The sequence below is a fragment of the Natrix helvetica genome (assembly GCF_964273705.1).
Source record: "Natrix helvetica genome assembly, chromosome: 2".
NCBI classification, from domain to species: Eukaryota; Metazoa; Chordata; class Lepidosauria; order Squamata; family Natricidae; genus Natrix; species Natrix helvetica.
Window position 1 is genome coordinate 33,577,274 of NC_138552.1, and position 27,250 is coordinate 33,604,523.

The window sequence follows — 27,250 nt, forward strand, 5'->3', positions numbered from 1 at the left end:
AGTTGGCTTATTTATTAAATTTCTGTAGCCACATTAAGAACACAACTCGTGATTTACAATACATAACAATAAAAAGCACATGAATACAGACACACATAGCAAGTACTATAATGCAAAAGCCAAGGTGTCTCTTAAAATCTTCAGGCACAAATTCACAGACCTTGGGTTCCACTAAATCTGGTCCCAATTCCTGGTAGAAAAGCCAAGTTTGTGATGCTGAGTTGGCTGTCTACTTATCCTATTAGGTGACATCAGTACAAGCAGTTCCATTGAGGAGATACACAACAGTGAAGGCACATTTTGGTCCTTCAAGATGGCATCGGTTCACTGAGATGATCGTCAGCATGCCCACCCTGCTGGAGCTGGTGGTATGGTTTTCTCAGTGATAACAAAAAATTTGCAGCTGGTTGTCTACAAAACAGTTGTTAGTCTGGGAACCAATTATTCCATTAATAATTGTGTTATATATATTACAAACCTCTGGAAACTCAGTATTAACCTCTACACAGTCATGATTCTAGAATTGTGTTAAAACTATTTACTCTCCCACCTTGAAAAATTACACAGGACCCCAAAAGAGCTTTTGTGCAAGTTATATTTATTTATATTTACCATGTCAAAAATTTAAATATTGATGCATTTTTAGAATATTAAATCAGATGAAAATATAGATATTTCATGAAAAGAATTTAACAAAATGATTACATTTTAATTTTTTGCAAATATCTCCAATATCTGGTAGACAGCTTTAATTTTTTAGACCCCCCCCCTCCAAGAGGTCCCTTTCAAGATCTAGAAATTTGCCACCCTCTCCAAATACAATATAGCTTTCTGTAGAAAACATGGGTTTAATATTAAGAAATCATTCCTAAGGCATCTAATTCGGAAGTGCGACCAAATGCGATAGCATGGCAATTCTGTCGGAAGCACCAAGACTGTTCCAGATTGAAAGGATCAGCCGTTGCCCGAGGACGCCCAGTTAAGAGAGCTCCTTTCATGTTTCCATTAATGTGTCCACCGAAGTGGTACCTATCTACTCACAAACCCACATCTTGAATGTCTGGCAGGGGTCCTCAAACTTGGCACCTTTAAGCCTTGTGGACTTCAACTCCCAGAATTCTCCAGGCAGAATAGGTGGCTGGAGAATTCTGGGCGTTGAAGTCCACAAGGCTTAAAGTTGCCAAATTTGGGGACCTCTGGACTAAGGAGATTCTCAGTCATCCAGGTCATGGTTGTCCCAAAGGTGCCTTTTTTCCCCCCAAGAGGCAACTGGACTTCCTTGGTTTTTCTTTGAAGACGTTTCGCTTCTCATCCAAGAAGCAAAGATGCTTTTTCAAGAGGCAACTGGACTTTCTGGTTTTTCTTTGACTACATGAAGCTTCTTGGGTGAGAAGCGAAACGTCTTCCAAGACAAAACCAGAAAGACCAGTTGTCTCTTGAAAATGCACCTTTCGAATTGCTAAGCTCCACAAGAGCTTTCGGGGAGCTCACCCCGACCCAAGGCAACACTCAGGAGCTTCCGATCGCGGGCTTGCTGCTTGTCAACCCCGTCGTCCTAAGCCCGTGAGCCACCGTGTTCCGTACTAAAGCGATACAAATTCTCTCCAAGTGAAAAGTTTAGGATTGCAGCCCTGCCTAAAGAATTTTTTCCCTGGTTTAACTTATCCTTGCTCTCTCTTGGGTCTCTGCCCCGCTTTCCCTTGGGAAACCCAGAACCGCCAACGGCTCCAACTCTACGCCATTTCCTCCCCACCCACCTCCAACCCCCGCTTGGGCGTCCCCGACCAATGGAAGGCTTTCTTAAGCTATTCCCAGGCTCCGCTGGGCCGGCCCACAACATTTTTGTGCTGTTCGGGTTTTTTTTCCCTCACGAGGCCTGAGTTAAAGAGCGCCGTTCTTTCCCTCCCGACCGAGAGGAGGCCTCTTAGACCAGAGCAATCCATCGTCGATCTGACGATACTCCTCTCACGTAACGCGGAGTCGGTCGGCGGGCTATTTGAAAGAGCGGCCCGTCTGGAGCCGCGGCTAAATCGGTGAGAAAGAGAAAGAGGTTTGGGCGGCGTCGCCGGGATGGAAGCGGGCTGCCCGGAGATAGGAGACAAGGCCGCGCCGGTGACGGTTTTCGGTAAGCCCACGGAAGGAGTGACGGAGGAAGGAGCCCGTTTGCTCTTCAACGAAGAGAAGGAGAAGATGCCGGACTTGCTCAAGCTCTATCGGTCAGTCTGTGGAGATTCTCGGTCACCCACGTCATGGTTGTCCCAAAGGTGCTTTTTTTTCAAGAGGCAACTGGACTTCCCGGTTTTTCTTTGAAGACGTTTCGTTTCTCATCCAAGAAGCTTCTTCCAATTCAGTCGGTCAGTCGTTGGCCTTACAGCCAGCCCTTCGAGGGCTTCTTCCCTCAGGAGGCCATTCTAGCGGCAACTTTAGAAACCTCCTTAGTTCTTGGCTTCCATCTAAATCAGGGGTGTCCAAACTTGGGAACTTTAAGACTTGTGGACTTCAACTCCCAGAATTCCCCAGCTGGGGAATTCTGGGAGTTGAAGTCCACAAGTCTTAAAGTTCCCAAGTTTGGACACCCCTGATCTAGATGCTGGTCCGGAATTTTGCAGTCCTGGTCGGAAACTCCACAGGAGTAGTACCGCACTAAACAAATCCTGCAATGGCTAGCCTAAAGTTGTAAAGATGGAGATATATAGCCGCCTGAATGTGAAGACAGGTTAAAGCTGATCCCTCACCAGTTGTGGGGACATACTTTTCCATTGATTCAGGAAACGGGGGAAGGCTGGAATGCAGGTTGTTTTAGCTGTGAGGAATATTGTTGAACATAAGCCTAGAGGGCCAGATATATTTTTCCTATTATTTCCCTCCAAAGCAACTGTTTTGAACCTAGGGAGGTAGAAGTACCAGCAAGATAAGTTTTAATATATCAAAATGTTTCTAGTGTTGTTTCAGTTAGGCAATGCTCACATGTCTTTAATAAAAGTTGCTCCTGAGATCTCTAAAAACTGAGGGCCGGTGAAGTGGGTTGCCACAACAATAAAAAATTACAAAAAGAAAAACTTAAAAGCTGTGAACAGTGGTATAAATGGAAAAATCGTGTTCATATTGCGATGGTTTCATAATTTGTCCAAATTTTTACATTTTTTAGCATATTTTAAATATGTAAATGTACATAAACTAAGTTTGTGAGTTTAAAATCTTCAGTAAACACTAATCCAATTTAATCTTGCAGTGACTGCTACAATTGTATTTTCTTTTTCTAATTTTCTTGTGACTGTCTTTTTTCATTATTTTAGACTCAAGGAACAAATAAGTCAGCATCTTATGGAATATAATACAATAATCAATTCAGGTAAGTGGATAATAAAAACTCAAGCTTTTTTATTTTAGAATGTGAAAGTAAATATTTAAAAATTAGGTTAACATTCCCAGAAAAATTAAAATGTCAAGTCTTTCGACTGTCTTTTCTCTGTAGCATAGGAGTTTTCTATGCCACATTTGCGTTGAGAGATGGGAGGGTTCAGCTATCTTTTATAAATATATCTTTTTTTGTTTAGCAGCTGCAGAAAAGATTCCAGATCAAGATAGAAATGAAAAAATATTAGAAGGGTATGTTTTAAAATTTTGTTATACATAGCATGATGAAAATTAGAATTGATCTAACTTTTCTTTATTTTTAAGGAAACTTGTATTTTAAAGATTTTAATATATTGTGTTTACTTGAAAACATGCCATATTACTGACTGGAATTTCTTTCCTAGAAAATGTATCTCAGAGCAAAACATACTAAACATGCAGGAGTGGGTGTTCTTCAAATAACTACTATCTGATGTATAGTATATGCCTTTTCTGGTCATGAGAAACATCAAGCTACTTCTTGCATTAATGCCTTATATCTGTTCACTAGTTATATTGCTGAATCCCATCCCATCCTATTTTCATAGTTTAAGGAATCAAAACATGTTTATGCTTCAATTTTCAATATGCCCATGACACATCATAAGCTTACATCCTTTTCCTTTTCTGTTGTGTTAGAAATTTTATTAAAAAGAAAAAATATTTCTGAATCAATATATTAATCTTAAATACGTTAGCACTACATTTGGGTTTGCTGTTTTACATTCTATTAACAAACATGAAAAAAAAATCCACATCTAGTATCTAAACAGATAATCATCTAGTATCACTCTATATGGAGTCACTCTGTCTGACAGTCATTCCGTCACTCTATCAATCAGCAAAACCCTTTTAGATCTGATATGAAACAAATGATCTTAATTTCTGAGACAATACAAGTTATTAATTATTAAACTTCCCTGTTATTTTTAGCTCCATAGAAGAATTGGAAAGAGACTTGGAAGAGATGAGGCTATCGTATCAAAACAAAACTTTAGCATTACAAAGGTAAAGACTCTATTGCTTTTTTATTTATTGCATTTCTGTATAATATCTACAAGATGTGTCCAATATAGCCAATTAATAATATAATTATACCAAGAAACCATATTTTTAAAGTAAAACAAAATCTAAATTAATGTATTCAGTTACTGTTCAAAGTTATGATGGCACTGAATGAATGGTAGTTATGACTAGTCCTCAAAGTTCCAACCAGCCCAGCACCCCTGCAGTACTTGTAATCATACTATGGGCACTTGGCAATCAGCTCCCACTTATTACCGTTGCAGCACCACACAATCAAGTGTTCACTAGTTGCAATCTTTCCTACTGGCTTCCCCAGTCAATAGGGAGGTTGGCAGGAAAGGTTGCTAGTCACTAAGTTTGTCTCATACCTGTGTCCTCCTCCAATCCCCTTATACCTTTGCAGCCCTCCTTGATCTTTACCATGTATCCCTTCGGCCCCATTCTGACCCTTGCTGTGCATCTTGCACATCCCCACACACCCTTCTTGACCCTTGCCTTCTCTCTCTCTCTGCCATCTGTTACTTGCACTCAGTTACTTGGCTCTGGCCTGCCTACAAACTTCCTGAGACTTACAACTTCCTGCCAACTTCTCCATTGACTTGGATGTGGGAAGACAGCAGGAAGCTGCCTCATTTAATGGCCATGGGATTTAGTTAACAATGGAATTTGATTAACAATGACAAGAGGGATTGTAAGGATTGCTGTCAGTAAGTGATGAAGTTGTGCTTTACAATCATATCACTTAGCGAAATTCTAATCCTAATTGCCATAATCAGTGTACTTGGTACACTTATATTGCCATGTATTTAATTTATATTCTAATTTGCTTACATACTAAGAAATAGTCTGTAAGCAAGTCTTCTGTATTTAAAAACCTCCTTGTATGTCTGTTTCAATTACGGTAGGATTCTGAAATTGGTCATAACCCGGGAGGGGAAATGCAAACAGCACTGAGGGGTTTGTACTTGCTGTGTCTGGACAAGTTGGTTGTCAGAGAGAAGGCCAGCATAGTCTGACAATATTCAGCTGCAATATTCTATTCCTATGGGGTTGCAGACAAAGCATATTGGTTCCATTTCCTTTGTTGGTTCCATTTCCTTTGTTAGTTCCATTTGCATGACTTATACAAAACTAAATAATTTGACTGATTGATACAGTTTTTGCAGCTACCAGCTATTCTGGAAATAATAGGAAAAGGTTTTGATTTTGGGACAAAAGGATTACATGAAAGACAAAAGATGTGAAAGACAGAACATTATGAAAGAATAGAAGTCTTTCCAACTCCAGAGAAAACACACTATTACATGTGTCAGAACAATCTTATATCTACTTTCTCTTTGTTTTATAGGATCCAAATAACTGATGCCCTTAGAACCAAACTGAAAAATGAAGATGATGATTCAAAGTAAGCATTGAAATCATGAAGAGAATGCATTTTAAACATATATACAGCGTACTTGAGAAGAATCTTTGCTTGACCAGCCATACAAATATATGTTTATGTGGTTAATTGTAGGTTTCAGAAATCCCTCACAGCAGGTTGTGTCCAAAATGTCTGTCTGCCTTACGCAGAGTTTATTTGGCTTTTATACAGTTTTAACAAGCAAAGCAAAAGCAGGGGTAGCAACAGCATCTTATTGGTACATTTTACTTGTCAATCTCTAAGACCATCCCAGCCAGAATAGAGGCTTCACATATCTAAAGGTTCCTGGTACTACCTGGTTCTAATAAACAGTTGAGGTCATCGCTCATTGAGATCATGGAGGCTTGCTGCGCATGTCTGTACGTAACCTTTCCTTTCTACTTATATCTGGCTCTGCTAATTAGGTGAGCTCATAGGTATTCAAGATAACCAGCTACCGAGATCATGGCATTTTACTGTGCATGTCTTTATGTAACCCTTCCTCTATTTCCTACAGTTAATAGTTCACTAAAGCTTATGACCATCTATTCTCAGGCCTGAACTTTAACTGAAAAGGTCCAAATAGTCTGCTTCCTCTAGCATGTAACTATATTCAGTCATCATAATCTAGAACACAATTTTAGAACAAATGGTTGTTATTCTGATGTGACAGCTAAACCATTATCAGAATCAATAAACTTTTATTAGCAGTGAGCATTATTAAATTGATCAAAAAGTTTGCCCTGTAATTCTTAATCACAAATATTTGAAGGCCCAATAGATAAGAGTATAGCAGGCATCTTCTTCACTTTCAGAAAGAGATGTTTTGATCATTGACAGGTTATGCAAACCTAGACAACAGTCCTGTAGGATCCCTGGAATAATGAAGTAGTCAATTCCACACCAGCTTCCAGTTAGATCACATACCTGAGATTCTGCCATCCTGTCTAACATTTTAGGAAACATTTTTTGCATTTCCAAAGTAGCCCCACTATGAAAAGAAAGCATTTTTGTGTTGTCAGAACTTAAAAATAAAGATGTGACTACATTCTTTGTTGGCATCTTCTTCAACAAACCATCAATAGGGGAACTATCACACATATCTCAAATGAGGAACTGTAATACATTCCAAATGCAATAGCAAGCATGGATGCAAATCCATTACGTACTATTACTTCGGACTACAAATGAATTTTGCTAATTATAATTTGAGTTTACCTTTTTTATAATGCATTTTATTTTAAAAGGCCAATGTTTTCCCATTTTATAAGGCAATATTGAAATGTATTTGTAGCTCTTTTGTCTGTTTCTTCTCTTGCATTTACTGTTGCCAGTCAAAGCATTTTGTAAGAGGCAGGGAACAGAAAAATCATATTGTGGCTTGAGAAAGAATTAAGCAAGATACTCCAGTGTTTTAAATCTATTTAACATATGATTTGGTTTCACATTTTAGTAGATCTTGTTGATTTTTCTGCATTTTCTCCTTAGGTTTATCTGGGATACCCTTAAACATATCATGATGCTTAGTACAGCAATACTTAAATCAAAGCAAGTGAGTATCTACATTAAAATGATAATGATTTGTCTATAAAAGCAGCATTTGAAACTAATGTTGTAATATATTTGAAAAGTTAATCTTATAATTGTATTAATCTGGATGTATGAATACTTTTAATATATACATATATTTATATAAATTACTTGGTTTTGCAGCAATCCCGTGAACTGGAAGAAAAACTGAATGAGGTTAAGAAGAGCAGACTAGGTACATTATAATTCGTGATTAAAAAATCAATAGGATAAATTAATTTGAAATAACACAAATTTAACTTAATTTCAAATGTTAACTTCATTAGTTTAATCCACAAATATAGTGAATGCAAGGCATGTTCCTGAATTCAGATTTTAAATTAGTAGCTTTACTATCTTCTTTCTCCCTCTTCCCCTCCAATACTACAATAGAATTAAAGCGAGCTGGAGAATGTAAACTGGCACAAATATATGATATGAAGAGAAAACAAAAAGAGGATTTAGAAAATATGGAGGTTGGTGAAATGTTGAAGAAAGTTCGTAAAAATGTACAAAAGGAAATTCAGATGACTACATTGATTCAAAACATTTTTCAGGTAAGTTGTATTTGTATAGATAGAAAAATGCCTTACTTGGTAGAATGAATTAGTTTGTACAGTACTAGATGTGAAACATGAAAATTAAAATGTTGATATCAAATACAGGTATTCCTTGGTTAACTATGACAATATGATTGGAATTTTCATTGCTAAGTGACTTAGTTGTAAAGCACGATGTCATGTGGTCACACTATCTAGCAATGAAAATTCCAGCACTTCCAGTTGCTTTTGTTAAGTGAATCATGACAGGTCATTAAGTGAAGATGTCGTGCTGTCAGCATTTGTGACTTTCTACCAGCTTCCCTATTGACTTTGTAGGAAGCCAGCAAAAGTCACAAATGGCAATTGTGACTGTGAGGTGCTGTAATGTAGAAAATGTGTGCCAGGCACCTGGATCTCAATCCTGATTGCAGGGATGCTGTGAACAATATAAATACAAAGACCAGTTGTAACTACCATTTTTCTTGTAGGTTTGAGTTGTCCTTAAACAAGGACCACCTGTAGACATCGAGTGTTTCAATGTTTATTGATAGAAATTATTACCACCATATTTACTATTGTAGTTACAGGTATAAATTGCACAAGTTAGTGTAATGTAGAACAAAACTCTATATGCAATACATGTTTATCCCTTTTTATTCAGATTACAGGTAGTCCTGTAAAAAGTCACATAAATGACCCACATTTATGACTGGTTGTAGTGTCCCGTGGTCATTCGACCATGATTTACATCGTTTTTGCAGGTTTCCAGCAAAAATGCCCTTTCTGGAGGATGGATTCAGATTTATGACTGCATGATTCACTTAACAATCATGTGATTTGGACTTATGACTAAGTAATTCACTTGATGGTAAAAATGGCTGTAAAATTACAGTCCCAATTGCAGTGATAAATCAAGAACTGACTGTATATATGGAATTTATTAAATATTCATATTCTAAGAATAAACAAATCTTGTGTAGATAAACATTTAAAAACACTTCCTTGCAGAAGCATAATATAATTTACAAATGATATAACCTAGCAATAATTGATTACTTATTTTGTTGTGGAACTTGTATTTATTTGCATATTAAACAATATAATTGAGGACCAAAAAAATCCTTATTTATTAATTTACATGTATATAATTAATTAGTTGATTTTACATTTAAATAATATTAATTGCAGAACCTTATTACTGGAAGTGGAGTCAATTGGGCAAAGGATCCAGCATTGAAGAGAATTGTTCTACAACTGGAGAATAATGTGACTGGCATCTGAAACATCGTTAATGACTATTTTATTTCTGTGGTTTCCAAATTCAGAGATAAAAGAGTAATCTATCAGGTTTTTGTAATATACTAGTCATATGCTAAGAGTAATGTATCTGTACAAGAGTATATTCTACTGAAGTATGGTTGATATAGCAACAAAAAGGAAATTCTGTTGCAGTCATTGTAAATGTATCCAAGAAGCTATTACAGGAGAGTCATTTAGCTGTAAAATAATTCACATCTCCTCTTAATTTTGCACAAGTTTCCAATTGCTGATTCCAGTGATAACAGAGCAATAGGCCTTGGGCAAAAGTAGATATTTACGAAGGTAGCCACTTTGTTCTCTCAATGACAATTTAGCCTGTGCTTTGTCTTCATGTTATGTATAATGCAACTTAATTGTTGTTTTTTTGCTAAATTCTTATTACAATTGTTTATGTCTAATTTCAGTGGATTTTTAATAAATCATCAGTAGTTCAAATATTCATAGTAGACATTGCGAAATATTATTGAACAGTATTTTCTCCCTAGGCCATTCTAATGTAAGATATTTGTAATATTCTATTTCTTTATATCTGCTGTAATTTTTCGTAGCTGATGAATAGATAATATAGTAAAACCATATCTAAATAGGAGGCCATATCCTAAATGTTGATAAAGATTTTTTTGCAGAAATGTTACACTCTAATTGTTCCGTATTATTAGGTTGCCTCTTGTTAATGTTCCCAGACAGAAATAAATATTTTGAACCAAGACACACAAGAATCCATATAAAATGGCAGTAGGATCTTGCTCTTTTAACAACATTAGATATGTAAAATTCCCACTGTTGCTATTATCTCAATGCTGGTATGTGCACTGTGGTTAGATAAAAATCTGAAGGAGCTACCCTTTTAAAATAACCTATTAGCAAAACATCAGAGGACAAAAAGCAGCCAATTCACAATACAGTGCAGTTATAACTAAAGTCCGTGTTATCATTTGCACTTCTAGGGCAACAGTTTGAGAAAGATACCAAACTGGTTATGTCCAGAGGCGGTGACAAAAATTATTAAATGGTTGAAGCTGAATATGCTAGGGGGAAAATATTTTAAGACAATAAAAACTGTCCTACCAAAAAAAAAGCTCGATGTTTTTATTACTAGAAAATCCTATTGAGAAGTTTAAAATACAAAAAAGCTTGTGAAACAAGCATTTTTAAATACTGTGCAGACTGCGTTCAGAGATAGACTGACTTTGCTAAAGATGTTTAAGAAAGGGTAGGATGGTTGTCAAATTAATTGTCCAGTGGTGGAGGTATAAATTTAAATACAATATACAATTTAATAAATGTAGGTACTTTAGTTGAATACATTTTTTGAAAGCCAAAAAAAGTAAGGGGATTTTTATTAAAACAAAATATTAATGGGTTCAATAAATGTGCTTTAGTACTGGCAATTAAAAAAAATACTTCGTGTACTCTAGTGATCTGACATGAAACTAGTATTTTCTAGTTAATGTAACCAGAGCTTATACAAATCTTTTCTCCCCTTTGAAGATCAGAGAGAAGATAGCTAAGTATCACCCATAGATGAAGAAAAAAGGTCAATGCTTCAAAATGGCTTAACTCAATCTGACTGGATATTCTGTTAGAGGACAAAACACATCATGCAAATATCTGTATGTGCAAATATCCTTTTTTTAAAAATCAGCCTGTAGTTGCCATACTACTTTTGTGTAAATATGAAAAGGTGCTATGCCAACAAATTTGCATAGTGAAAACCGTTATCTGCTACATGGTAACTATGTAAGCCTGTATAAATCAATTTTAAACAAGGGCTATAGAAGTTGGATAAATAGCTAGTTAAAATAAACATTGACTATCCGCCAATCCCTCATTCGATAGTTGCATGAAAAACACGCCGTACCACGTTCTGTATACATCACAGTTGTTCCGTGGGGTTCTAAGCCGTGCCTTTCGTGGGGGGCGGGGCTTAGGCAGACCCCGCCTTACCGCTCCCACAACGCTTTCTGCTGGCGCGCTCTTTCCTTTGACCGGGCGGGGTATCATCATGGGCAGCAAGATGGCGGCGGCCAGTAGGGTCGTTCAGGTAAGTCCTTCAAATCGAATATCTTGACGAAAGCTTTGGGTGCTGTCTGCACCTGCAGTTCTATGCCAGGTTTCTGGGGCCTGCAGGTTGGGGACCGAATCCTTGGTCCTGAGCTGCACTAACCGGTGCTGGTGTCCTTGAGTGGGAAGGAGAAGGAACGCCAGTCCTGGAAAGTGGATTCGACCTACCCGGGTATCTTTAACTCAGTCTTAGCCAGCCAGCCAGCCTCAGAGACTTTCCTGGAAGTTTCCATGGAAAAACGGCGGACGCTCCGGAGACTTTTTTTAGGTTAAAACCTTGAGTGTCCTCTCCCCAGTAAATCGGTAGAGCAGATTTCTCCGCTTAGTTGGACTGCAGCTCCCGGACCTCTCCAATTAGACGTACACCAGCTTATAGGAAGGGCTGCTAAGAAACCCAAACACGAAGAGGCCTTGCAGACGTTGTTTTAAAGGGCGGCACTTGGAGATTTATTCCACAGATGCTTGCCAAGACTTTCGGCAAAGTACATATTTTTTAAAATATGTTTCCCAAATTGGAGATGAGGCTAAATGTGAATCAGGATTTTATGCTGTTGTATTACAGTATCAGCTTTGATGGAAATATTATTAATATAAATATCCACTCAAAGATTTGTCTGACATTTTAAAAAAGGCCCTTTTATCGCTGAATTGCATGGTTTGTTATTTGAACAGCTTTGCAAAAATCTAGAACCATCCATGTTGTACACATCTATCTAGAACTACTCATTGCTGTTATGAATTCAAGCATTTAGAGATATTGGGTAGACTGTGTGATCCTATAGTTGTTGGTAAACTAGTTTTATGCATCTCTTCCTACTTGTCTTGTTGGCTGGATTTATTGAAAGCTGAGGTGCAGCAAGTTCTCTTTGGGGTTACTTAACATATATAATGCATTGGCTGGAATATCATACCTCCTTTTTGTCCCATCTGGTTCTTCTCCCATTCTTTGCCTACTAAACATGCTGCCTTTATTAGCTATTTTGAATATGATGGAGTCAACCATTGGATGTATTCAAACAGAGTCTTGATAGACATCTTTCTGGAATGCTTTTGATTTGGATTTTCTGCACTAAGCAGAAGATTAGCAGCTTAAATGGCATATGATTATTCTTCAATTTCTGTGGATGACCCTGACTTCTATTGTATAAAGTGATTTTTTAAAATTTAGACATGTGAGTGAACTAATATTCAGACCCTGTGATAGTTTTTCTCTTTTGCATGTATCTCCCCCCCCTCTTCCTCATATGCTTTTTTCCATTCATTTTCTTCCTGACACCTGCTCAATTGTTAGATTTACCTCTGAGCTTCACAACAATTTCTTTAGATCCACTAATATATATCTCTCTTTTGTTTGTTTCTGTAACTCTAATGGTGATACAATTGGATGTTTATGCTTTGACTCAGCAAATACAAGATAACTTGGATCAAAAATAAAAAATATTTTTGTTGATGTTGGTGTGCATAAAATGGGGGAAATAGTTTTTGAATCTGGAACGAACTTTCACATTCCATGGGTTCTACTGAACCAATTCAGATGAGTCAGGATTCTGTAAAACTCAAACCCCAGAATTTCAAGTTTTACATGGGGAAAAAAATCTGAATAAGGAAAAAGGGCAAAGCTGGCACATAAGTCTCCTTGTATTAGTAACAGATTTTCCACCAAATAGTACCAAGGAGAGACGAGCAGGGATTTTCTTGTTTTGTATCAAAATATAATGTGTTCAGAGATCCTTTTTGGCCTGAGTGGCAGAATAGAAATTGTATGTATGAACCTAGTCTTCCCTTTTTTCTCAGCAATACCAAGAATAAAACAAACCTTTAGACAAACTGTACAAATCTGCAGATGGTAATATTCCTCAAAAACAATAGAAGAAATGTAACAACTGTGGGGTTTTTTTTTCCTTTGGATGTCATCTGAGTGCAAATTAATAAGTAGTATGCCTAGAATTAATAAGATAGTTTTAACACTGGAATAAGTCCCAAGTTTTTAAAATTAAAAAAGCAGAGCAGTTTTGTAAGAGTAGATACGTTCATTCCAGTCCTAAATTATTAAGTACTGGTTTCCTGGTTCAGTTGATGCTATATGAGCTTCCACATAATCTCCACTGAAACATCATCATTATATTTATATATTGTCTTTATTTTCTACAATCAAGGCAATGTACATAATGCTCTCACCTTTTTTCCTCACACCAATAATAATGGTGTGAGGAGGGTGGTGCTGAAAGCCGCCTTTCATGCCTAAGAAAGGAGTAGAATTCACAATCTTCTGGTTTCTAATCCAGCATCTTTGGCTCTCAACTTGGCTACATCAACTTGGCTTTAGTCTAAAAGGAGACATAAATTTTATCCTTTCTTGGCAAAACTGCACATATATAGAAATGTAAATATTGACTTGCTTTTCTCATTTCTTTAGGTAGTCAAACCACATACACCACTGATTAAGTTTCCAGACAGAAAAAGTACGCCAAAACCTAACAGTAAGTATGTCTTTACTAAGTGCATATGATGCCATGCCTTACCACAATTTATGCTCAAAACATTTAAATAGCAATTCATTGTTTATAATTCACATTATAGGTTAGCATGATATGTGAACCCAATATAATGTGTTCCAACTATAACCCCTAATTTATAACAGTGTTGCTCTGTGAGGGAGATGGCAGTTTGGTCTAATAATTAAGGCACAGGGCTAGAAAGCAAGAGACTATTAGTTCAAGTCCCACCTTAGCTATGAAAGACAGCTGGGTGATCTTGGGCCAGTTACTCTCTCAGCCCAACTCACCTCACAGGGTTGTTGTTATGGGGAAAATAGGAGGGGGAATGTGTGTTGGATATATTGCCTGAATTATTTGTAAAAAATAATAAAAATGGGAAATAAAAAAAATAAAAATTGATATATAATTTTTTTTCACATCACTAAGATATTGACATAATTCACGTGCCCAAATGTAAGTGTTTCTTCTGGGTACTTCTAAACTTTAATTAGAGTCTCCGTCTCAGTTAATTCTTTTTTGAATTAGCCATTTAACATTAGTGGCTTACACAATGTATATACGCCAAACTTCCTTAATCCTTGACTCTCCATATGTGCTAGATTACAACCCTCTCAACATATCCACCCTGCATGGCCAATGATCAGGACCAGGTTGACATTGTCAGCCCTTTGAAGTAGGCCAGATCAGGAAACTCTATCGAGCCTTTAAGGTAGCTGCAGTGTTTTGCTGCAATAGAACAATGGTTAGTCATGATGTAGGGTACCCAGAGTATTCTTCCTAATACAGTTTTCTCTCTTATTGTTCCAGTGCAGGAGTCTCTACAGTCAAGAGTGCCTCCACTTCATGGGATAGCCTCGCAATTTTCTGCAGAAAGCAAAGCACCATCTTCTCAAAGTACTATATTTACTGGTAGAATACAAGGTACACCTGACACGGCAGAATTAATAAGAACTTTACCTCAGAAATACAGGAGGAAACCTATGTCAGTTGAAGAGATGGAATACATTCAAGTAAGTTTTCATTTTTAAAAAAAAATAAAATATTAGTATTATTTTCAAAACCTTGATTTTTTTTAAAAAAAAATCAAATGATTAAATAAAAATTTAGACTCTGTGTGGTTTGCTTTTTGTGATGAGAAACCAGTTCTTTGAGAGGGTGTATGTGTGCTACAGAAGCAATACAATCAGAAGGTTGGAACTAGGCTTTAGTCATACTAATGTTTAGCATTGTATTGGTCTTATTTCACATTACAAATTTTTAATTATTAGCTCATGAATTTCAGCTGCAATAATCTCTAGATTCTACCAAAAAAATATTAAGAGTATGATTTAAACCAGGAATGGACTGCTTATTGCAAAACAAAATCCTTGGCAATATGAATCCATCTTTTCAGCACCACAATAACTTTATAATAAAAATTATAACTCTCTCAATCGCATATCAGCCAAACTGAAACCATAGGTGAAGAAGCAAATAAATTATGTGGAAAAATATTTTGTAATTAAACTTTGGGGGGGGGGAGCTAAAATCCCTGTCAAAAGTGAATATTCTATGAAAAGTACTAAATAAATTCATTGAAGTTATACAACTACCTATTTCACTTGCATCTTCATTAGTCTAACTAGCTTATGGGAAATTCTGTGCTATTTCAGTTATCAACCAAGTTCAGATGGCTGCAAGTAGAATTGCATTAAATCCTAATCCTATCAGCTACTATGGAAAGGGTTCATTCTTCCTAAATAAAGCAGCAGTTGGCATCAATTGCATAAAATGTTATGTTAAGAAATCCAACAAGACAAATCCAGGGGAATCCCAATTTAAAAATCTGTTCTTCCAGCATGAATGTAATTCCATAAAGTACAAGTTGTTAAGTCAGTTCTACTTATCCAGATCCATCCTTTTCATTACTTTGTATCATTCATCTATTGGTGATTGTTCTTTCCAAATTCTGAATAGTTTTATCCAAAAGTGGGAATTTAGTCACTTTCTTCCAAAGATCCCCTACAAAAATTAGCAAGAGAAAAGTGTTTGGTAGCTTTAAAACATGTAATCTTGAATTTGACACGACTGATTTAGACAACCTGGTACTCTCCAATATAGCTTGGAATATTATTTGGAGCTGGTGGGAGGCTGGAATTTCTGACTGAAGTAGCCTGAGTTTGAAATATCTGGAGCTGGAAATTATTCCAAATGTTATTTTTTAATTATTTAGAAATCTTCTGAAATTTCTTGATTTCAGGAGACTTCTAATTCTGTTTAGAAATTAATTTCTAATTCCATTTCCTAATCCACAAGTACTATGTCCTACTGTATTTTATCATTTTACATTTTTGTTGTTCCAAAACCACTCAATTGCATATTTAATTTTTCTCCTAAAATTTAACTACCGTGTTTCCCCGAAAATAAGACAGGGTCTTATTTTCTTTTGCCCCACGAAATATGGCCTTGGGCTTATTATAGGGGAGGACTTATTATTTTCTGGGGCAGGTGAGAGGTGAGGCGTGCCTTTTACCTTTCCAGTTCCATCACGTTCCTCAACATTGTGCTCAGGGAAGTGGTTGGTTAAAAAAAAAACCTTCTCGCGAGTTCAAACTTCTTGAAATCGCGAGAAGGGTTTTTTTTACCAGGGGCTTCCCTGAACACAATGGCGAGGAATGCGACGGAGCCCAACACCACCCACCTCGCCCCAATAGTAAAGGGAGCCTGCCTGGTTTCCTTCCCCTGCGTCCCTTTAGCGAGGGGTGGCAGGTGGGGGGAGAAGCGAGGCACGTCTCTTACCTTTCCAGGTCTGTTGCGTTCCTCGCCCTTTCGCCCATTGAATCCCCTTGTAAAAAAAAACCTCATTAGTTCAACTCGCAAGGTTTTTTTTACAAGGGGATTCAATGGGTGAAAGGGCGAGGAACACAATGGACCTGGAAAGGTAAGAGGCACGCCTCACGGTCCAACACCGCCCAACACCGCCCACCTCGTCCCAATAGTAAAGGCAGCCTGCCTGGTTCCCTTCCCCGCCGTCCCTTTAGCGAGGGGTGGCAGGTGGGGGGGAGAAGCGAGGCACGCCTCTTACATTTCGCCCATTGAATCCCCTTGTAAAAAAAACCTCATGAGTTCAACTTGCAAGGTTTTTTTTACAAGGGGATTCAAAGGGCAAGGAACGCAACGGAGCTGTCAGTCTCTGGTAGTGCTAGGACGCGTGTCTCGCTTCTGCCACCACCACCACCCCCCGCCTGCCACCCCTCGCTAAAGGGACGGGGGGAAGGGAACCAGGCAGGCTGCCTTTACCATTGGGACGAGGTGGGCGTTGTTGGGCTGCGAGGTGCACCTCTTACCTTTCCTCATGAAAGGTAAGTTGAAAGTTGAACTCAGGTTTTTTTACAAGGGGATTCAATGGGTGAAAGGGCGAAGAACGCAACGGACCTGGAAAGGTAAGAGGCGCGCCTCGCTTCTCCCCACCACCACCACCTGCCACCTCTCGCTAAAGGGACAGCAGGGAAGGGAACCAGGCAGGCTGCCTTTACCATTGGGGTGGGCGGTATTTTTTTGCGCAAGAAGGAGCAGGCGGGAGGGGGTGATCGCATTGCTGGCCTGCCACTGTTTTTTGCGTGGGAGGGAAGGGTGGGCTCTTTTTGCGTGGGAGGGAAGGGCGGGAGGTGGAAGCACTTTGCTTCGTCTGCCGCTGTTTTTGCAGCGAGCCCTCTTTTTACCCCCCAAGCTGTACCGGTAGGTGGTACAGTGGTAGTGGCGGGGACCGGTTGCGCATGTGCTTAAATAGTTGGGGGCGGGCTTATTTTCGGGGGAGGGTTTATTATGGTGCATGCTCTGAAAAGCCCGATTGGGCTTATTAGCAGGGCATGTCTTATTTTCGGGTAAACACGGTAAGATGCAGCATTTGAGAAAGGGTTTGTTACAGATTTCCAGTTGGCACTCAGATGTTGTCTGGCTTGTGCCCGAGTCAAATGGAACATGTTGTTGAGTGAAGGAGCTGCAACAATCATATGGAAACGGAATAGACAATGTCTGCCACTAGTATATATGAGAGCAGTAGAAACAAATAATTAAGGTATTGCAGTAGGAGAGACGAAATCGGATTCTAGTCCCCTCAACTACAACTCACTGGATGATTTTGTGCCAGTTCTCTTAGTTCAGCCCTCCTCACAAGATTGCTGTTGTGGTATCAAATAGGATGAGGGGGCATCACGTATATCAACTTGAGTTCCTATAGGAAAGGCAGTGCATGATGAATCTAATCAGCAATGTTGCAAGAATTTATTTTTGTTTCTGCTAAAAGATAATATTTTATTTTACAGCGTGGAGGTCCAGAATAAGGTGGAGCATTGTGCAGTTTGTAACTGCTGAATAACAAACCGTTGTACTTACAATAAAGTCCTTCTTCACTTTCTCTCTGGATATTAAAGGAAGTCAAAGGAAACTTTTTTTCCCCAAAGTGCTTTTGTGAGAGACTAAAAGGTAATCACTTTAGAAAGTGGTTATGTCTCATTCAAAGAGAATTCTGTTTCAGGTAACCAGAAGCATCCACTTTAATTGCCCGATGAAATTTAATGTTTTCATTCTATTCAGTATAGTTTCCTTATCGCTTATAGTTGCTATAGATACATTAATACTTCAAAATAGCTAGTATTAAAATGACAATAATAGTTCCTTCTAGGAAGTAGCATGTCCTTCCAAAGAACTCTGAGAGTTAAACTTAAGTTAGCCATATCAAAATTTCGCAAATTGTGTTAGTGGAAATTGTGTTAGTTGTACAATGTAATCTACCCTGTTTCCCTGAAAATGAGACCTCCTTGGATAATAAGCCCAATTGGGCTTTTGAGTGCATGCGCTAAAATAAGCCCTCCCCCAAAATAAGCCTTCCCTGAAAATATTGCAACACAGCAGCAGCCATGAGGTAACCATGCTCACAGCCAACTCCTGCACCTCAAAAATAATAAGACCTCCCCGAAAATAAGGCAAAATGCTTATTTCGGGGGTCAAAAGAAAATAAGACCCAGTCTTATTTTTGGGGAAACATGGTACAGATATGCATAATGTTCCTTCAGAAAAAGAATTAATCCAGCTCTTCCCTTTCTGAGTGCTATACTACCTCAACATACACAATTAAATTTGGTTCAGAATAGACAGGAATTTATTTTCATATGTCTATCTTTAATCCTAGTGACTATATTGTAATAAGAAATTAAATATTTGTAATATTTACTTGTCAATCAGAGCTAATATCAATGGGCTCAGATGAATTCTAGACATTTCCATGAATTGCAGTGCATAAGAATCTCTTGTGTACATTTACTTTGCTCCATCAAAATGCCTGTTTCTTGCGGGGAGCTTATCACTTTCTCATCAAAACATCTCCATTATTGGGTTGTTTAAGTCACTGAATCAGGGAACTGGAAAAGCATGTGCTGATTGATATGGGTAGAACTGATTTGTACACTACTAATATATAATACAAGAATGATATGAAGTATAATTTATAGTATTTAATACTTAGTACATGGTTATAATTCACATGTGAATTATATGAAGCACATACAAAATTTATTTCTAGGGAGCAGCACTGAAACTGCAAATGAATATATTCATAGATCTTGTGATCAATACTTGATTTCATTTATACAATGTACTTGCTTATCACATACATGTTTTTATGACAGGAAAGAGGAACTATACAATCAATCAGTAGAGAAATGTTTGAAACAACAATTTTGCTTACACACCACTTGAGAAGAATTTTCATCTGTTCTGTTTAAGTAGGAAAAGGATTCAAATTTACAATGCAAATGTGTGCAAGGTTTTACTAAATCAGTAGGTAAAGGTCCATTAAGCCATTCATCTTTATTATTGTAAAAATAGTTTTGTGAATGATACTGAATGTACTGTTTGCATTTCTACTATTGTTTGATATATTCTTCATATGTATTTTAAGATTTGTTCTATATTACCATTTGCACAAAACCCAAATGAATTCTAACTGCTAATTATAGACGGGTGTACAACAAATAATACAAATATAGCAAACCCCTCTGGAGAGTTGGCTAATAAAAACCACAATATGGATCTGCAGTCTTTAATGCACCTCCTTAATAGAATATACATTTCAGTGCTTTCTGCTTTTACTGAAACATACTTCGTGCGCTTTCATTATTTTTTCCATTACTTATCCTTCTGTGAAAGAAGTATTTGCCCTCTTTTACCCTGTTTCCCTGAAAATAAGACCTCCCCGGATAATAAGCCCAATCAGGCTTTTGAGTCCATGCGCTGAAATAAGCCCTCCCCTGAAAATAAGCCCTCCCCGAAAATATTGCAACACCGCAGCAGCCATGAAGTGACCATACTCGCTGCCTCCTGCAGCTCAAAAATAATAAGACCTCCCCTGAAAATAAGGCCAAGTGCTTATTTCGGGGGTCAAAAGAAAATAAGACCCTGTCTTATTTGGGGGGAAACACGGTAGATTTTCTGAATTTTTGCAAACACTAAATGTTCCTGTGGGCCCTAGTGAAATATGAAAGGAATTTAAGTAAATAATTAATATTTTATATTTATTTCATTTTATGGTTACATATAATATAAAATATATAATTATGGTTACATATATTTCATTTTATGGTAACATATAATATGCTGATAATGAAAAAAATTAATGCCACTAATTCCTTTTTTAATATATGGAATTGTTAAAGGGAGAACAAATGGCAGTTTTCTAGAATTTAATTTAACAATCAGGCAACATGCCAATCTAACAAGTATTACTTTCATTAGACTGATTCTCATCAGCTAGGTTTTAAAAGTATGCAATGCTTCGAATTTCTGAAGATCTCTGTAAAAATGTCGTTCTTAAAAAATGCCTGTCAATATTGAAAAAATGCAACACATTTCTAAAGCTCTTAAGCACTGATATGTAGTCATACTTTGCAGACTTCTGGAGGAATGTTCAATGAATGACATAGTCAAAAATAGAATTTTTCATAGACATTGTATCTGGAAGGAAATAAACAGTGCATTTCACAACAAAAACATTTCTTTTCTTAAGCACAATGTCACAGTTTGGGAGTGACCTAAACTTGCCATCATCTGATATGTATATCTCTATCAGAATTTTGCAGGAAACTACCAAGCCATTTGGCCATCAGCTGAAGCAAGACATGCAGCCAGATAGTAATCCCAAACATACAAGCAAACTTACAAAAGTGCATTCAAAGCAACTTCACTGTATTTCAAATAGCAAAAGTTGTATGAACAATGAATATTGCCTGGGAATGTGGATTACAGGAAGTGCAAGACATGCCTAGTGAAAAACACCTAGTTGCATCTGCTACAGGTTCTCAATTTACAACCACAATTGGAATCAGAAAATTTGTCATTAAGCTGCACAGTCATCAAGTCAGGCATTATGTGACTGTACCTGATTTTATGACCTTTATGACCCTAGCCATTAAGTAAATAACCACTAAAAGGTAAAGGTTTTCCTCGCACATATGTGCTAGTCATTCCCAACTCTAGGGGGCAGTGCTCATCTCAGTTTCAAAGCCAAAGAGCCAGCGCTGTCCAAAGACATCTCCATGGTCTTGTGGTCGGCATGACTAAACTCCAAAGGCGCATGGAACGCTGTTATCTTCCCACCAAAGGTGGTCTCTATTTTTCTACTTGCATTTTTACATGCTTTCAAACTGCTAGGTTAGCAGAAGCTGGGGCAAGTAATGGGAGCTCACTCTATTACGTGTCACTAGGAATTTGAATCACCGAACTGCCATCCTTTCTGATCGACAAGCTCAGCATCTTAACCACTGAGCCACCACATCCCTAAATCACCACTATCATTAAGTTACAGCTTTCCCTACTAAGTGCTTCTCTGGCTGGAAGGATTGCATACTGATGACAGGATGCTGCAAGTGTAAAGGCAAGCCAGTTTGCCAATGATTCAAATCATAAACACGTGACCATTGAGTTTGATGTAGCAGTTGTAACTTCAAGGATCGGTTGTAACTTTTTTCAGTGCATCATAACATTGAATCTTTGTTAAATGAATGACAAATTGAGGGCTACCTGTATTATATTGCTAGGATTCAATAACCAGCCCCACAACTGGAAAAGAACTAAGACGATGTCTGACCATTATGCTATTTCATCTCAGAAAGATTACCATAGGTTCATTTTACAGTAGTGTTTTTTATTCAAGGCTTGGCCAGTCAAACATTGCAGCAAATTGGAAGTGAAATTTAAGGAAGAGAAAGCAAATCAACTTTCAAATATGCTTCACCAAAACAATTTACTGTCTACAAACTACTCAGATGAATATTTCTGACTAATTGAAGAATGTTTTTAATCTGGCAAGATTTTAACACACTCCAGCTTAATGTTTAAATTTTAGCTGGAAGTTCAGATCAGTGCCAGTCCTTCCTCTCTGAATAAAAAAAATATTGATATAGCCTTCAAAAGAGGGCATGGAATTTAGTATCTCACCAACAGATACTACCAGTATCTGAATAGAAGACATGACAGGGATGAGATAAATTGGTTGTAGTCTTCTCCGATATGATTCGTTTTAACTATGATTTCTAGAGCAGTGTATATACATATTCTTATGCTAATTGTATGCTAATTGTATACATATACAAATGCAGATTTAATCCTCTGGGGTATTTTCTCAATTCCACATAGCTGGCCACTTAATTATTGCCTGTTTCAGGTCATCTTACTGGCATAAGCAGAACACTTTATTTAAGAAATTTATAAAGTGCTGCTTCTCTTTCCACCCTACCTCATAATGTTCAATGTACCATGATGATTAAAACGTATTACAAACTGGGTGCAAAGCATCTAAGGACAAAACGTGGCAGATAATGTTATTTAAAAACTGAAAGAATCTGTATCATGTTTTCACTCATAGGAAGTACGCATTCCTTCCAATGCCAAGTTTTGGAAGGGAATGCTGCCGCTGTTCAATCAAGCTAAGCGCGTTATCCAATTTTCGCGCGCGCCCCCGTTTCCTTGACAGCAGAGTCCCAGCAATGGCTGTTGCGCTCTTCGCGTTGGACGCCGTTACCCGGCCGGCAGAAGCGTCTTTGGTCAACGTGCGGCGCATGCGCAAGCGTAGAGTGCTGTGCCGGAAGCAGGAAGCGGCGGAGGGGAATTGCAGTTTGGATTTTCGGAGTTTTAAAGATCCTTTTCAGCCACGGAGGGTTTTAAATCGCTTTTCCAGCCTTCCCTGGTCCCGCGACGCCATGGATGCGCGAACGCGAGCCAAACGCTACGAAAAACTGGACTTCCTGGGTGAGGGCCAGGTAAGAAATAGCGGCCCCATCTACTTTTTAATGTGCTTCTATCTGTAATTCTGTTTTGTGACTTTAATGCAAATTATTTTTATATGGCGGGAAATAGCCCGGAGATATTCTTTGTTTCTCGAGGGTCATTCTAATCAACCTCTTGCCTTTTTTCTGGAAGGGAATTTAGGAAGATCTTTCTTATCTCGGTTGCCAACAACCTTGCGAGGTAGACTAGCTAAGAAGTGAACGCGTGGCTGTCTGAATTAGGAGTCGTTACATTTGGCAGAAAACCTTATAACTCAGTGAACGGTGTGCCTCATGCTAACATAACTGCTGGCTCACTTCGCTTTTCTGAAGTGTTTTGATTATTTTTAATATAAAGGAGGCAAACGAATACACAAAAAATGGTTTTGCCTTTGTCATCTGATCCTCCCAGAATGTTTGTGCAAACTTTTTTAATGCCAAAGATCCTACAGAAGAAGCATCTTACAATAATACAATAGCAGAGTTGGAAGGGACCTTGGAGGTCTTCTAGTCCAACCCCCTGCCTAGGCAGGAAACCCTATACCGTTTCAGACAAATGGCTATCCAACATCTTCTTAAAGACTTCCAATGTCGGGGCATTTACATCTTCTCCCCTCATCAGACATTTTCCCCCCAGCATTTTTTTTTAATTCTAGGACACTTTTTTTTCAAGGAAAGCAAGCTGTGGCACTTCTGATTTCTTGAGAAATTATGTAATCCTAAAGTAAAGATAAAGGTTCCCCTCTCACATATGTGCTAGTCATTCCCAACTCTAGGGGGGCGGTGCTCAACTCCGTTTCAAAGCCGAAGAGCCAGCACTGTCCAAAGACATCTCCGTTGTCATGTGGCCGGCATGACTAAATGCTGAAGGTGCACGGAACGCTCTTACCTTCCCACCAAAGTGCTCCCTATTTTGCTACTTGCATTTTTTACATGCTTTTGAACTGCTACATTGGCAGAAGCTGGGACAAGTAATGGGAGCTCACCGCTGAACTGCCATCCTTTCTGATCGACAAGCTCAGAGTCTTAGCCTCTGAGCCACCTCTATGTAATCCTATACATCCCTATTTTGTAATCAGTTTACATTAATTTCTGATCTTTAATTATGAGAATATATCCTTTGATATTGGTGTAACATAGTAAGCTGTAACTGTCTGTTTTGGGCAGTACCACCTGATCCCTAATACAGAAAATTGAGTTATTTGCGTAAACCTCCGTCAATAAGCATGCAATGCCAATGCAGCCTCTACATTTGCTTTCTTCAGATTCGTGTTTCAGACAGCATTGTGAAGATGCAGGTTAGCAATTAGAAAGTAAACAGCAAAATAATCTGTTAAATAGTGGCAGAGAACCAGACTTAGTCTGAAAACCAGTGATTCTATGGTTGGCATCTCAGCCTATACTCAAATATTTTACTTCTTCCAAACAAATTGTCACAAAACTTTATTGTTATGCAGTATGTTTATCTTGGTTTAGACTGATTGCTAATCATCTGATTAAGAAAGTTGTATAAAATTGAATTTAATAATCAATGGTTATAGAAACGACAATTACACAGTAATGCTAAAAAGAAAATAGCTCTGCAAAGGGATAGTGATAAAAAGACAGTAACTCTTTTAAGAAGCTGATGCCACAGACTGATATTAAATTTGACAAAATATTGTTGACATCCCTAATCTTTCACTCAAAAAGAGATTCTACAGCATAGCCTTTGAATGTTTGCTAATTGGAGAAATTACAATGTATTGGAATGTATAAGAAACCCTTCTTACTAGAGATTTACAGTCTTTTGGATGAATGCTTTGTTATGTTAAACTCTCACTTGTACGTACTTCACAGTGATTTATAATGTTTAAAATACCTTTGCCTTGAAGTTTATGTGGAATTATAGATAGTCCTTGACTTATAACCATTTGTTTAGCAACTGTTTAAAATTACAACAGCACTGAAAAACATGACTTGTAATTGATCCTTGCGTCTATGACTGTCACAGCATTCCTATGGCCATGTGATCAAAATTTGAGCATTTGGCAACCTGCATATATTTACAACAGTTGCAACATCCTGGAGTTACACGATCACCTCATAGGAGGCTTCCTATAATCACAATCAATGGGGAAGCCAGATTCACTTAATGACCATGTCATTCACTTAACTGCAGTGAATTGTTTAACAACTATGGCAAAAAATATAAAATTGAGCATGATTCACTTAATATCCTTGCTTAGTAATAGAAATTCTGATCCCATTTTCAGTCATAGGTCAAAGATTTATGCACAGTTGCTTCTCTGCCGGTGCAAGTAAAAGTGTCGCCATGTCAAACTGACATGTCAAGCTTTCTGGAGAAGACCTTGTTTTCATGTTCTAGGATGGATGTGCTGCTTGTACAGCTTAGTGAATATTTTGCATAGTCTTACTACATATTTCCTAGCCATGGAGTAAAGGACCAGTTGTTTTTCAGGAGCTGTGGTGATGCAGGGATTAGAATGCAGTATTGCAGGCTAATTCCTCCCAGTGTTAGGAGTTCAATCCTGACCAGTTCAAAGTTGACTCAAGCTTCCATCCTGCTGAGGTTAGGAAAATGAGGACCCAGATTGTTGGGAGCAATATGCTGATATTGTAAATCTCCCAGAGAGTGGGGTAAAGCAGGGGTCCCCAACCCCTGGGCCGCGGCACACTACCAGATCATGGCCTATTCACAGCTGGGCTGTGTAAGTGGTGGGCCAGCACTCATGCACATATGCACGCAGAACAACTTTTCGCAAGTTAAGCTGTGTATGCGCAAGCATGTGCACCAGCCCACCACTCGTGCGGTCCAGCTCCCCTCTCCCCCCTGGGCCGCCAAGCCACAAACGTTGAGGACCACTGCTGCAAAGCACTGTGGAATGTTATATAACTGTAAGTGCTATTGCTATTGCTATTTTTCTTCAGCTATTACTGAACTACAGTTTATACTTACCGTACAGGCTATCTGTACTGCTGTTGGCCATGCTGAGGATTTGAAATTATATTTTCAGGATCTGAAAGAACAGTTTCCCCTCTTTATCTTCCAAGGAAATAGAACTGGATAATGATGTTGCTTTATCTTTGGAAAATTGAATTGTTTAACATTCAGGGTTAAACAATTTTCTCTCTCTCTCTTTAGTTTGCTACTGTTTATAAAGCAAGAGACAAGAACACAAATCAAATTGTTGCTATTAAAAAGGTAAGTCATATTTTGGCTCTATTTTATATCTCTCCTGATCATCCTTTGTTCTAACCATAATTTAAAATGCCACAAATATTTTAGATCTGAAATATCCTTTAACTATGTACTTAAGTTGTTTTTCAACAAGCATCCTGATTTTCAAATGTACTTCATATACTGTAGGTATTATGTTGGTAATATTGGCATCATAAACAATATCTATTTAGGCTTCATGGTTATCAGTTGATAATTAGTCACGTCTTAACAATATGTGTATATCCGAGCAACTGATGACCATGATACCTCAATGGATGGAGGGAGGACAGATGAATCTACCCATTATGGCTTAGAGCTGCATGAAAATATGGAGTTTGAGAAAGCATATTTAAAAATGTTGGCTTACTTGTACATGAAGTTTTCTTAACCATAGCTTGGTATGGTATTTTAACTAAGCCAGTTCTTTAATTCTTAGTGATTGTAATATTACAGTAAGTGTGTATAAAGTGGAATGAAACTTTAGATCTGTGGTTTTTAAATTGTTTCTCAAGAACTGTAGCATTCCTTGAGAGCTTACCAAAAAAATTAAGAGAAATCATTGATAATAGCAGGCAGTCTTCCCTGAAATTATTTTACTACTACCACTGGTTTTCTACTGTAATTTTCAGATAAAAAAGTATTTTGTGTGTTCTAGACTACACCATTAGTTCAAGGGAGGCAGTACTTAGATACAGCAAGTCCGACTAATATCCTGTATGTACATAAAAGGGACATGCAGTTCTTAATATATTCCATGGTTTTAGGCCTGGTACTTTGGCATCTGCATTTTCAGCAAGAAAATCAACTGAAAGAAGTCTAGCTCCATTAAAGTTAGGACATTGATCTTTTATTTTATTTTTTAACCTGTCCATTCTCATGTGGAATGAAATTAATAAAGCAATCACGTTATC

The 27,250-nt window shown here is 37.8% G+C and overlaps 2 protein-coding genes across 9 annotated transcripts in view; both read left to right on the forward strand.

Annotated features, from left to right (window-relative positions):
* The first annotated feature begins 1,856 nt into the window (after positions 1-1,856).
* Positions 1,857-10,318, forward strand: CENPH (centromere protein H). Of its 7 annotated transcripts, none has more exons than XM_081944637.1 (9): positions 1,857-2,216; positions 3,297-3,352; positions 3,561-3,609; positions 4,330-4,404; positions 5,771-5,827; positions 7,313-7,376; positions 7,538-7,589; positions 7,787-7,950; positions 9,124-10,318. In XM_081944637.1, the coding sequence occupies exons 1-9, from the start codon at positions 2,071-2,073 to the stop codon at positions 9,214-9,216; spliced, it is 756 nt and encodes a 251-aa protein (XP_081800763.1). In that variant the 5' UTR covers positions 1,857-2,070; the 3' UTR covers positions 9,217-10,318. The 7 variants fall into 7 exon arrangements, with proteins under 7 accessions (XP_081800763.1, XP_081800762.1, XP_081800767.1 ...); XM_081944636.1 differs by having other exon boundaries at positions 1,860-2,216; positions 3,558-3,609; XM_081944641.1 differs by having other exon boundaries at positions 1,860-2,125.
* Positions 10,319-11,148: 830 nt separating this feature from the next.
* Positions 11,149-27,250, forward strand: part of CDK7 (cyclin dependent kinase 7) — a 35,533-nt gene continuing 19,431 nt past the window's right edge. The window contains exons 1-4 of one of the 2 annotated variants that reach the window (XM_081944635.1): positions 11,149-11,299; positions 13,736-13,799; positions 14,625-14,827; positions 26,262-26,321. In XM_081944635.1, coding sequence (XP_081800761.1) covers positions 11,261-11,299; positions 13,736-13,799; positions 14,625-14,827; positions 26,262-26,321 — 366 coding nt within the window. In that variant the 5' untranslated portion in view covers positions 11,149-11,260. Of the gene's footprint in view, positions 11,300-13,735; positions 13,800-14,624; positions 14,828-22,822; positions 23,111-26,261; positions 26,322-27,250 lie in introns of those variants that run through there. The other variant, XM_081944634.1, reaches the window with a different exon arrangement.

Bases quoted from the DNA above. Each gene is read 5' to 3' on its own strand.
- CENPH (XM_081944636.1), top strand. From the start codon at position 2,071: ATGGAAGCGGGCTGCCCGGAGATAGGAGACAAGGCCGCGCCGGTGACG. The intron at 3,610-4,329 runs GTATGTTTTAAA...TGTTATTTTTAG, and splicing joins AATGAAAAAATATTAGAAGG to CTCCATAGAAGAATTGGAAA. The intron at 7,377-7,537 runs GTGAGTATCTAC...TTGGTTTTGCAG, and splicing joins CAATACTTAAATCAAAGCAA to CAATCCCGTGAACTGGAAGA.